Source organism: Mirounga angustirostris, unplaced genomic scaffold (genome assembly GCF_029215605.1).
Source record: "Mirounga angustirostris isolate CCGP_5_RB_7025 unplaced genomic scaffold, mMirAng1.0.hap1 SCAF_1, whole genome shotgun sequence".
NCBI lineage: Eukaryota > Metazoa > Chordata > Mammalia > Carnivora > Phocidae > Mirounga > Mirounga angustirostris.
Window position 1 is genome coordinate 25,919,783 of NW_026991709.1, and position 13,162 is coordinate 25,932,944.

Below are 13,162 nucleotides of genomic sequence, written 5' to 3' on the forward strand. Positions count from 1 at the left end.
AAAAAAGCACGGCACAACTATGTTTGTCTACAAAAAAAAAAAAAAAATGTAGTAATATAAAGACAAGGGAGGTGAAAATAAAAAGAGAAGAAAAGATACACATGGAAACACTCATCATGAGAAAGCAGGAGTGGCTATACCAGTATCAGAGAAAACAGATTTCAGAAGAACTATTACCACAGATAAAAGGAAAAATTGTAGAGTGACAAAAGGGTTAATTCATCAAGAAGACACAACAGTACTAACTGCGTAAAATGACTTAAGTGCTTGGGAAAGCACCTTGGCAATTTCTTTTAAAAGTAAATATGCACTTACCATATGATTCAGCAATTCCACTCCTAGGTATTTAGCTGCAAGAAAGAAAACATGAATCCACAAAAGAACTTTTAAATGAATATTCATAACAGCTTTATAATAATAATTCCAAAACTAGAAACAACTCACAGGGCTAACAAATTGCGCAATACTACTACAAAACATCATCATGAATCTCAAAGTAGCTAATCACAAAAGAATATATATCATTTAATTCCATTTTAGGAAGTTCTAGAAGAGGCAAAACTTGCCTTTAGTGTTATAAATTAGATCAGAGGTGGGGGCTGCTTAACTGGGAAGAGACACAAGGGAATTTGGGAGTTGTGGAAACGTTCAATAAATTGATCAGGGTGGTGGTTACACAGTGTATACATCTGTCAAAATTCACTGACTGTACCTTTAAAATGTGAAAATTTTATTTCTGTAAATTAGGCCTGGATTTGTGGACTTCAAAACAACAATGCAACAGGGGTCGGGAGCTTTAAGGAGAGTTAACAGGGCAAAATGTCACAGAAAATGAGATATCTCTGAGAATTGAAAATAACTTGTTTCACTACAAGGAAAGTGTTAGTGATTTTATAAAGCACTTTCATTGAAAACATGTGTGGAATCCATGATGCAAGATATTTCAGTTATATGTACCTAGACTGAGAAATCCAAATAGAAAAAGGGCATACTATTCTATTTCAGTTAATGCTTCTCGAACTGTAGTGTGCATAGGAATCACCTAAAGTCTTGCTAAAATGAAGATTCTGATTCAGGAAGTCTTGGGTAAGAGCTGAGATTCTACATTTCTAACAAAACACCAGGTGATGATGATGTTGCTGGTTCCTCTACTGCACTTTGAGTAGCAAAAACACATCACTTTTGTGAGGCATTGATGGTTTGTATCAAGTGCCAATTTGGCCTAGAAGTTTCTCAAACCTATGGAATCCCTTCCATGCAAATTGACAACCCAGCCCGCTTCCTATTTGTCAACGTAACCAGCACAGGTGCTTACGATGCGGTGGGAAATCACAGTGATTTTACATTAGCAGCCTCGGGTTCAAGTCCCAGTTCTGTTTCTCAGGCAACCATAATCTGAGTTAGTCATTCCTAGGCTGCAAAATGAGAGAATAGTTCCTGTTTCTCCTCTCTAGGCGGTTGTGAAGATTACAATAGAAAATGTAAGTGGAAAGTATTGCATAAACTGTAACCTAAAAAAAAAGGCTTAAAACGTCAAGCAAAGTAAGCAAAAGAATTTAAGTACCAGAGTTTGAGAACAGGGCGGGACCGAAAAGTAAAGTGGGGAGGGGGCTCCGGGATTATCCCCGTGGGCGTGCATGGAATGGACCATATTATAGGGGAGGGGAGCCCCATCTAAAAAGGAAGGTTCTGGATTTAAAATTATCCCTAAATTACGAAACCTGAAATATGAACTTTTCCCTCATTAAATATTTCAACGGAACCTAACTCGACGTTCAGTGATACTCCTGCTTCAGTCTACTGATTTCAAACAACATCCCACCCACGCATCTCCGTCCCCTTCTCTCATCCGTTCGTCACTTTTCTGCCCCCGCCCCCCGCGGCCCCAGCCGGGGGGCAGTAGTTTCCACTACGCTGAAGGGGGAGGTAGTAACGGACTCCTCCATCTACGTGCCTCGAGGAGGGGGGCATATGAGTCGCCACGTTCCAGAGAACCGCAAGAGGTCCGGCCAAGAGACGCGGAGTCGCGAGGAAATCCTAGCCAAGGACGCGGCGTCGGCGCAGGCGGCGAGAGGGGAAGCCCGCAGCCGCCGTGCGGGCGCGCAGCTTTGCCCTCGACCGCGCCTCCCCGCGCACCCCCCACCGGCCTTCGCGGGATGGCACCGGCGGGAGGGGGCGGGGCCGGGCGCGCGGCTGCCGCCTCTGCCGCCGCCGCCTCAGCTGCGGCCGGAAACAATAGTGGAGGAGCCCGAGCCGCGCGGAGCTGCTTCTGCGGCGCGCGGAGCCGACGGTAAAGACCTCGCGCCCGGGTCCCCGGCCGGCCCGCGCCTCGGCCCCGCGGTCCCGCGGTCCCGCCGCCTTCGCGCTCCGAGCCGCGCGGCCCTTCGCACGGCCCCGCGCGGGGCGCCCCGACGGACGGAGAGACGGACTCCCGGTCCGCGGCATCGTGCGCGGCGGGCGCGCGCCCCCAACGCCGGATGTGGAGCGGGGGCCTGGCTCCCCGAGGCGCTGAGTCCCGGGCTGACGGGCTGCCTTGGCCCTCGGACGCCTTCTTCCTGGGCTGGAGGAAGTGCGGGGCGAAGGGACCCCAAGGCACCTCCCGGCCCGGCTTGGACACCCCGGCTCCGGCCGTCCCGGACCCGCACGGTGGAGCCTCTGCCCAGCCTTCCGTGCGGGTGCTTTAGACGCTGCCGGGACGTCCTCGGGTGTTCGCGCTTCCACGTGTATTTTCCTGCCGCGGATCTCCGATAGGAAGCCTCGCCACGTCGAGTTAGCGAAACGCATCTCAGGGTTCCCACAATGAAGTTAGCAAAGCAGTGTCCCGAACAGGTCGTTTTTCCTGTATTTAACAGCATTAAGTAGGTTGAAAGACGCCCCGGCAGCGCTGCTAAGCTCCCTGTGCCTGGGCCGGGGATGGGGCAGAGCAGAACCCCCGCAACCTGCTTTCCTTCAGGTCCCCTCCTCAACCGAATGAAATACGGGATCAGAAAAAGGCATTTAGGCATAGTGACACCTTTGACAAGGCTTTAAGTTTGACTAGCTTTGTGTCATTACACAGTAAGAGGGATACTGAAGTACAAGTATGGCGATGCTTGTTTGATGAGTCTGTTGCATTAGATAAAGAGCATCCTTCTCCTAGAAGTTCCTAATATTACCATACTGTCGGGTTCTTGAAATTGCATGACTTTCTCTTTCTGTTTCTTAACAGGGGCACTATGACCGAAGAGGAGCAGTTTGTGAACATTGATTTGAACGATGACAACATCTGCAGTGTTTGTAAACTGGGAACAGACAAAGAAACACTCTCCTTCTGCCACGTTTGTTTTGAGCTAAATATTGAGGGTAAGGACACAGTATAGATCGATTTTATGGCATGAACTTTACTTTTGCTGAACTGGTCATAAGGTAAAATAAAATTTCTTGAATGACTGGAAATTGTGCCAAGTATGATGTGTGAAGATCTGTTAAAGATAAGGATTTATGGAAACTGAAGCTGAAGTTCTCACAGCTGTGAACTTAAATGTTTACCTTTTTTTTTTTAAACTCCCACAGTACTAACCCCATTTCTGCTAATATAAAAAACAAAGTATGAGTATTGGTTAGTAAACATGTTTTCTGGTTTGAGACTATTAAGTTGTCAAGTTTAATAGATCTGTGTGTATGCTTTTGTTCTTTAGTTGATGGGCAAATGTAATTTAATTCTTTTGGCCTTCCATGCTGGTACCTGACTGAGGTAAGCTAGAACTTTTCCCTAGTGCTGTCTTATCTGGAAAAACTTAAATTTTTAGATAACCTCTTTTCAGTAATCACACACATTTTCAATAGTTTTTAAAAATTAAAAAGGTTTTTTACATTTCTTAATAGTATCTCTGAAAGCATATGAAAAAGAGTTCTCCAAATATTAAAAAAAAATGTTATCATGTACTATTTGTTTGGATTGGTATACAGTTAATGTGTGTATAGACATTAATAGTTTGCCCTCAAGAAACATGAGGGATGTGTTTTTTTTCTTTAATCTTGATGTTATGGACCCTGACTTTCAAAAAATATGACTCAAACTAAAAAGAATCTTAATATTCTTAAAATAAAAAAGTATAATTATATGATATTCATTTTCCATTTAAGATCATATTGGTTATGATAGCTTTGCCATTTTACTCTGGAAGAATTACAGTTGCTGAACATGATAATCGATGGAAGATCTTGGATTTCTTGGGGGTAAATAGAATACCTATAACTTTGTCTTTAATAAGTGTAGTCATTATAACTAATTTAAAAGGGCTCACTTAAAAATACGGTTCTTGTATAGCATCTGAATTACCATGTCCTTAATAATACTACAGTGAAAGATCTAAATTTATGTTCTTTGAAAATAAGAGTTGGCTCTATATGTATTCTTTTACATTGTTGATTTTTTTTTTTTTTAAGATTTTATTTATTTATTTGACAGAGACACAATGAGAGAGGGAACACAGGCAGGGGGAGTTGGAGAGAGAGAAGCAGGCTTCCCGCTGAGCAGGGAGCCTGACGTGTGGCTCAATCCCAGGACCCTGGGATCATGACCTGAGCCGAAGGCAGACGCTTAACAACTGAGGCACTCATGTGCCTACATTGTAGATTTTAATTTTGGCTGGGCAAAGACATTAGAAATGATCCAGCTCAAACCTGTATTTTACATTGAAGGAAACTGAGGGCCAAATAGGACCGTTCAAGGTTGCTCTAGTGGTGATGGCGTCCTGTTGTTAGGGCCAGACTCTGTACTAAGCACCTTACATGAGTTACCCTAGTTAACTCAGAATAGCTCTGGCATGGCTTCTGTTATACATTTTAAAGGTGATGGAACCTAACCTTTGAGACCTAAGAAGTGCACTTCGAAGTCACATAGCAGTAATTGACATGCTAGTGTTTGAAGCCTGGTGATTGTTTCCAGTATATATGATCTTAATACCGTTGAGCTATTGTCAGTAGTTATTTTAGTTGATAGGGCTGATATTAGAAACCCATTTTCCTGAATCCTAATTAGCTATTCTTGCTACTTGGTCAGCCAACTTTTCCTAACCAGTGCTTCCTACTAAATCATCGTTAGTGGGGATCGTGCTGTGATGGACTTTTTCCACAGAAACCTAAACTTCCATAAATTGCTTTTCTCGCCTTTTTAAAATAAGCCTTTTAACTTTTTTTGTCATTATATAGAGAATATACAAATACTCCTCAGGTACCACTTTTGTAAATGTTTCATTTCTGAAAATATCTTTTTCTTTAAAAGATTTGTTTATTTTAGAGAGCATGCGTTCTGAGAGCATGGGGGGGTGTAGGGCGGGAGAAGCAAAGGAAGAGGGAGAGAGAATCTCAAGCTGACTCCTCACTAAGCATGGGCTCTGTTTCAGGACCATGAGATCATGATCCGAGCCAAAATCATGTTTGACACTTAACCAACTAAGCCACCCAGGTGCCCCGTGATAACATATTTTTTTAAATTTTATTTTATTTTTAAGATTCTATTTATTTGAGAGAGAGCATGAACAGTGGGGGAGGGGCAGTGGGAGAGGCAGACTCCCTGCTTAGCAGGGAGCCCAATGTAGGGCAATACAGGGCTCCATCCCAGGACCATGAGATCATGACCTGAGCCAAAGGCATACGCTTAATGGACTGAACCACCCAGGCGCCCCCGCCCCCTAATAATATCTATCTTAATATATAAGTCATATGTTGTTGAAATAATAGTTATGTTTAACTTAAAAGACCGTTCTCAGTTTGAATTAGAACTGTTTCATTTTGTACTCTACATACACTTAGGATTTTATGTATATATATATATATATATATATATTTTTTTTTTTTTTTTAAGATTTATTTATTTGAGAGAGCGAGAATGAGAGAGAGAGAGAGTACATGACAGGGGGAGGGTTAGAGGGAGAAGCAAGCTCCTTGCTGAGCAGGGAGCCCGATGCGGGACTTGATCCAGGGACTCCAGGATCATGACCTGAGCCAAAGGCAGTCGCTTAACCAACTGAGCCACCCAGGCACCCCAATATTTTAAAATGTGAATTAAACCTTCATGAGGAAAAATTATTTTAGAATTAAACTTTTTTATCTCAATTTATTTGATATGAGTTCTCCCAAATATACAGATTTTTATATTTACTGCACTAGTCTATTATAATCATTTTAACTTAATGTCATAAGATTATTATAGGAGAAAACTCTGAATTCCACAGAATTTTGGTTTTCATATCAGTATACAGGTTTTTAAAAGTCAATGAAAAAAAAAAGTGATAATAAAGTAATTACATACCTGAAAAATAACAAGGTATATTCTTGTCTATGTCAGTAAATCTGTTAAAGTGTTTTAAGGTTTAGAACACTTTAAGTTACAAAGCTGTTAGCACAATGCAAGTCAATGAATGTTAGAATGTAAGAAGAACTTGTAAAACATGACATTTAACTTCACTAGTTTCGTATAACTTTTTGTAGTACGGTAATGTTGATCTTACCTGGTTAGCTAAATTTGCTCTGAAGCATTCTGTTTTCTCTGCTAAGAGACCAGTTAAAAATTTTCTTAAGGAATAATAACAGTTTACCTAATTTTGACTCCACACATTTGTAGTAAATAAAAATATTTTATATGTCTTTGGGATTGCTCATTAGGTCAAATCAAAACTGGTCTAATCAAATGGCCTCTTGTTTAAAAGCTGTGTGCATGCATATATTTATAAAATGAAAATAAAAGAAGAAAAATAACAAAAGACAGTTAAATCTTGACAGATTTCATATTCTGAGCATGGCTCTGAATTGCCTTTTTTCTGTGACTTTTTGGTAATTAAAAGGAAATAGTACCTACATTTTGTATACTTCCTTGTATACTTCAAGGACCTAAGAAGTGTACTTTGAGAATTCAACTCTTTTGAAATGCTCGTAAGATTGACTTTTCTTCGTACCTGTAATTCACCATTAGAATAATTTGCTTATGGATTAGAACACAGATGCATAAACTTACTAATACTCGTGGCCTATATCCATGGCCCTAAAACACTATAAACTTTTTGTGCATGTATGATCAGATACTCTAATATGCATCATAGTTCATTATGCTAAAATCTCTACAGTTAGTGATGAAATTACTACCTTTCCCTAAGCTATTGAGGCTGGGAGGAAGTTAGCCCAGGGCAATCAAGAGCCAGTAACGAAACTCAGTTGTAAAAGGTCAGAGTCAGAAATGAAACTAGAGGGGACAAAGATCCAGGACTCTGATCTGTTACTTTATACTGTCTGTTTCATTTCGTGCCAAAACACTGTGCAAATAATTCTTAGAGCATCCCTACCTTCCTCTAATAATTGACTTCCTTTCTTTTCTGTGAAAATATTTTTTTTTTTCTAAGACTGTATCAGTTCCTCTTATGCCAAGCAAGGTTTTAGTCTAACTTGATGGTTGATTAGTAAGCATCACTAATGCTTACTAGTGCATCTTGGTCTTCTTTCTCCCCCTAATTTGTTGAACTTTCTAGGAACTTTTCTAGAAGCCAATCCAAATTCAGATCCTTGGTAATCTTCCTAGCAAGAAAAATCTATAGGTCTTTTCTCTTGGTTAAAGCACTGGTGAACCCAGTGCTTACTTTTAATCTCGTTCTTCCTTGATTCTGTGTCTTTGACCAAAACACTGTTCACATGGTTAGTAGTCAGGGAGCAGTTTGAATCTCAATATTAAGTCCTGATTCGGTTTGGATGTCAAGACTGGTTATTTACTATTCAGAGTCTGTCGATAGCTCTTCCACTGTCCTGCTTCTGACATATTAGCATCTTCCCACTTAAGTAAAATGACCCACCCCTTGTGATAGGGAAACTGTATATACAGCTAACTGAATCTGGCATTAGCCTCTTTCTGTTGTTTCACATGATTGCAAACATCATACATTTGTATTAACTAAGAGAGCACTTTAAAGTATAAAACTTAATGTAACTTTTGAACTTTAACTTAGTTATCTTTGATACACTTAGAAATACAGACACAAGGTTAATTTTTTTTTTCTTACCTGCCTTTTTGATGCCTTTAAAGTACCTGTGACACTTTAAATAAACTTGAATACTTTTTAAATGGCAGTAACAGTTAAACCTCATTATATGGACAGAAATAGGGAGGGATGGAAGTGGAAAGTGGGTTTGACTGGTGATAAGTTTAAATTCTAGAATATTTTTTAAAAAATAATTGAATCTAAGCTAACAACATCTAGTGAAGACTTGGGACTTAACTGGTAACCCATCTTTGAGGAGCCAGGTTCCACAGTCTTATCCCTGTCATGGTGGCTTCTTTTTAGTTACTCCCAACTTTCCCTCCCTTTTAACTTTGTTAAGTTTTCTAAATCTAAAGTCTAGGATGAATTTAAAACTTAGATTGTAACCAAATTTTGGTTGGGAAGATATATCCATTAAGAATGAGATCTGGCTATATGTAAGAGGATAATAACGGTGAAATAAAATAGAATGGGTATTTTATATCTCCCATATAAAAAGAAGTTGAATCTGCAGTTGGTATGGTAGCTCCATGATCAGAAGGTCTCAAGCTGCTCCTGTTTTTCTATTCCACCTTCCTTGCCACATACTTAACCGTCTTCAAGTTCATCTGTTAGTAATCTCCTGCATCTAAAAAGGAGTTTTTCCTGAATTTCCACCTAATAGTTTCTTACACATTTCATTGCCCTTGAAGAGAAGCTGCTCCAAATAAAATCAGTGTTTTTCAAAGAAAGGGACAAAGGATATTGAGTAGGCAACAAGCAAAATCAGCCACAGAGAGGCCTTCCTAGTAATTAAAGGTTATTCCACGTTGAGGACACACTATTTGAGCTCCAGCTAATACCAACAAGTAATGCTCTAATGAGTCTTCTAATCCTGGTGTTAGAACTAGAAGGGATTTTAGCAGAATGAAGGTTTATATTCTGAGGATGGACATGCAGCCAGATCACATGTGGACTTGTTGCCAGACAGCCGTAAGAATTTTCAAGTTTCTGACCTGTCTCAGTATATAACATGTAATGATTAATGCTATTGCTCTTAAAGAGAAACCCTCCCCCCCAATATTTTACTCTGTTGGAAACTTGTGTGATGAAGCAAGTTAGAGATTATAATCTTGGAAAAACTCTTCCTACTTTCTCCCTGACTCTGTTCATGATAGACTAACATGGTAGTTCCACCTTCCTCACATCTTTACAAGGAAGATTGCTTTTCTACAGCTGGACACATCTGTCACTGCTCCACTTTTGCTCTGCTGATGAAGCATGTGGGCCCTGGACTCAGACCTGGCCTTGCATCTTGACCCTACCACATACTAGTTGGCTTTTCTTAGCAAGATCCCTAAGTTTCTGTGTCATACTGGTTCTCAAATGTAACCAATAAAAGCAGTTTCATACTTGTATTTCTTAATCTTGAAATTACTGTGCCAGAATCTATTTCAGAAGGCCGAACTCCAGTTGTTGCCATTTGTTCCAAGAAGAGTACTTGGCAGATAAGCAGTGGAGCTCAGATCTGTCTGTTCTTGATGCTCAGGATGGGGCTGCAGAGTAACCGAAGTGGAGTGATACTGTGCTCCAGAGGTCCAGAAACTCCCGGTTGGGCAGACATACTGGAGCCAGACTGTCGAGATTCAAATTCCCATTTACTAACTGAGAGAACTTGGGCAAGTTACTTATGGGTATTATTATTCTGTCAATTCAGCTAGAGGTATATGCCCATCTAAGTTTTAAATAGGGAAAGATTAATACTTATTTTCTCCCATTTATGACACAGTGTATAGCTAAAATGCCTGTAGAAATGACTAGGCAGGTGGGAAACCCTCATTTGCCACTGATTTTTATGCAGAATCAAGCATTTATTATAGCTAACCGAGCTCTCCCATCAAGACTAAGAGGTAAATGGTAGTAGTTCATTTATATGTGGTGGAATGAAGGCTCTGAGGTCAAGTAAAGTTGCCTTAAAGTCACCTTGATAGTAAACGGCACAGAAGGGATTCAGATCAGGTCTGTCATGTCAGAGTTGTTGTACCACTGTGGGAATTGAACTTTTCTCTGTTTGACCTTTGTCATATTTTAAGTGCTTAAATTATAGACCAGCACTTGTATAATGATGCCATTCACTCAGTTGTTTTCCTAATGTTTCTGATTAGTCCTGATAATCCTTATAGGTTTTTGTTTTTCTGGTTTTTTACTGTTAGCATATTCTGTCCTAGCCTTTTTATCCTCACTCTTTGGGCTTTCATGACCTTTTATATAATGAAAACTAGCAAATTAACTCCTGTCTCCTTCCCATCTCCCCACCCCCCAAGCTACACATCAATATATGCAACTAATTTTTAGACATCTTTACTTTTATAATGCATAAGTACTTCAAATTACATGTCTAGATCAAAGCTATTATTCCTACCCTCTCCATATCTCTTTCCAGAATGAGTGAGTGAATAAATAAGCGAATTCCCCCTCCATCCCTTTAACCAAAAATACCAGGGTTGGAAGTCAGGTGTGGAGAAGGTATAGACTTATATGCCTAGCTAAAATACATGCAAGATAGCTCCACAGAGAGAACCCACCTGTATCTTAATTCTTTTTTTTTTTTTATAATTTTTTTAAATTTTTTATTTATTTGCGCGAGAGAGAATGAGAGACAGAGAGCATGAGAGGGAAGAGGGTCAGAGGGAGAAGCAGACCCCCTGCTGAGCAGGGAGCCCTATGTGGGACTCGATCCCTGGACTCCAGGATCATGACCTGAGCCGAAGGTAGTCGCTTAACCAACTGAGCCACTCAGGCGCCCCACCTGTATCTTAATTCTTAAAAAGTTACTTCTCAAAGTAGCCTTCCCTGCCTTTCACTGCCCCTTCCCCCCTCCACCCCCCCCCCCCCGCCCCACTCCTCTCCTAATGTTCCTTTCCCCACAGCACCCTTTTCTTCATGGTACTTGTTAAAATTGTTTACTGCAGTTATTTGCTTGTGTATTTGTTGGATGTGCTTCCCTCCCCCCATTTTTAATTCCGTAAGGGCATGGATTCCTTTTAGAGTCTCTTTTATTTGCTAGTATATAATCAGCAGTAGCACAAGGACTGGCAAGGAGTAATGAATAAATATTTGACTGATGAGTGAATCTATCTAAAGGAGACAAGAGTACTGCTTTTCTTTACATTTCCTTTCCTTTAAACTTCCTCACAGTGAAACTTTTCTGCTGTTTTTCTGCCCTTTTACAGAATTTCATGAGATCTTTCTGGAGTCTCCTAGAGGTTTTATGAATCTTACTAATAGAACTTTGTATCATATTCAAAAAAATAAAATGTAGCCAATACTACTAACTGATAATTGGTTCCTTTTCAGTCAGGAGGATAAAAAACATAGTACTTTTCTCCAAACACAGAGCAAGTACTTTTCTCCAAACACAGAGCAAGAACTTTTAACAGGGCTATGTTTAGAAAGGGTGTTTCTAGATTCATTTTATTCATTGCATTTCTCTTATTCTGGACACCCCAACAGAGTGATTTGTGCTCATAATGATGACCCCAAGGCATTTGATGATCCTGAGTCCTTTTTAAATCAGTGTTAAAAACATATTCCTTAAATCAGTAATTTAAAGTTGAAAACAAGGAAGCAGAATATACAACCCAGAATATCTTAGTAATAGCATCATGATTTTATAATTATATAATTATTTTTATAAAAAGGATTTGTTAGAATATTTAAAAATGGCATTCTGGTTCAACTTCATAGTTATTTCATCCCATTGTGGACAAAGATGAAAAATGTTTTATGAGATACAGAAATAAGTCTAGATTGAAAATCTTTAATATGTAGGTCAAAATTATTCTCAGTAAAGGGATACAAGTTTTGTGATTAAAATAATTTAAAACTGTTACTGGGAAGTTGATAAAGAGAAATCAGCTACCCAGAAATAAAAGGGTAATTTTTCTGTTCCATGCAAAGTAATATTGGCCTGTGAAGAAAGAAGACAAAAGTAGGTTTCTCTGTTCTCTGGAAGAAGTGAAATACCACTCTCAAGTTGGGAGAAGCTAGTTCAACTGTCAGTAAATACTTAAGGCATTTACATTTTTAGATAAGGGACTTATCTAAATTATAGGTATTGTTTGTCAAGTATTATGCACCTTACATGCATTGTTTTTTTTGTTTGTTTGTTTGTTTTAAGATTGATTTATTTTGACAGAAAGAGAGACAGCGAGAGAGGGAACACAAGCAGGGGGAATGGGAGAGAAAGAAGCAGGCTTCCCACTGAGCAGGGAGCCAGATGTGGGGCTCAATCCGAGGATTCTGGGATCATGACCTGAGCCGAAGGCAGACCCTTAACAACTGAGCCACCCAGGCGCCTTGCATTGTTTTATTTCTTAATATAACTGTAAAGTACTGTGTTACCACAATTTGATTAATAAGGAAGGTGAGCAGAGAGTCTAGGTAACTAGTCCAAAACTGCACAGCTTACAAGTCCAGACCCAAGGCCTCTGACTCTAAAAAACCAAGTGCCGGGCACCTGGGTGGCTCAGTTGGTTGGGCGCCTGCCTTCGGCTCAGGTCATGATCCTGGAGTCCTGGGATCGAGTCCCACATCGGGCTCCCTGCTCAGCGGGGGGTCTGCTTCTCCCTCTGCCCTCTTCCCTCTCGTGCTCTCTGTCTCTCATTCTCTCTCTCTCAAATAAATAAATAAAATCTTTAAAAACAAAAAAACCAAGTGCCTAAATCATTTCTGCCTCCAAAGAAAACTACATGAACTATTAAAATTTAGGAGACATTAAGTAACTTTTAGGCAAAGTTAGAGATGAATTATACAAATGTGAATATTGAGGCAAGGAACAAAATCTGGGTCTCAAGAGAGATGTAATTTTTAAAAAATTATTTCTACCCATATTTAATTAATGCATGTTCAGTGGAATATCTGAAAATGTACATTTCTGATGACCTAAGAGAGTGGAATGATGCAGTCTCCATATAGATTGTAATCTCAACAATCTGTCAAGAAAATACAGTTTTTAGAACTCTTAAGTTGGACTGGTAATGATCAGGGAGAAGGGACACATACATGTGATGGTCTTTCCATTCCTGCCCAGAAAGGATAAGCTAGTTGAGAGTAGACTGACATTTGCTATAGAATCATGCAGGTGTCAGCTTGTATTGAGGTAATGGTTCTAA

The 13,162-nt window shown here is 39.9% G+C and overlaps 1 protein-coding gene across 4 annotated transcripts in view; it reads left to right on the forward strand.

The window, feature by feature from the left end:
• Positions 1–2,032: 2,032 nt before the first annotated feature.
• Positions 2,033–13,162, forward strand: part of CUNH21orf91 (chromosome unknown C21orf91 homolog) — a 40,735-nt gene continuing 29,605 nt past the window's right edge. The window contains exons 1-2 of one of the 4 annotated variants that reach the window (XM_064579972.1): positions 2,033–2,290; positions 3,209–3,342. In XM_064579972.1, the coding sequence (XP_064436042.1) occupies positions 2,157–2,290; positions 3,209–3,342 (268 nt within the window). In that variant the 5' untranslated portion in view covers positions 2,033–2,156. The other 3 variants (XM_045902630.3, XM_064579959.1, XM_045902633.2) reach the window with 3 other exon arrangements.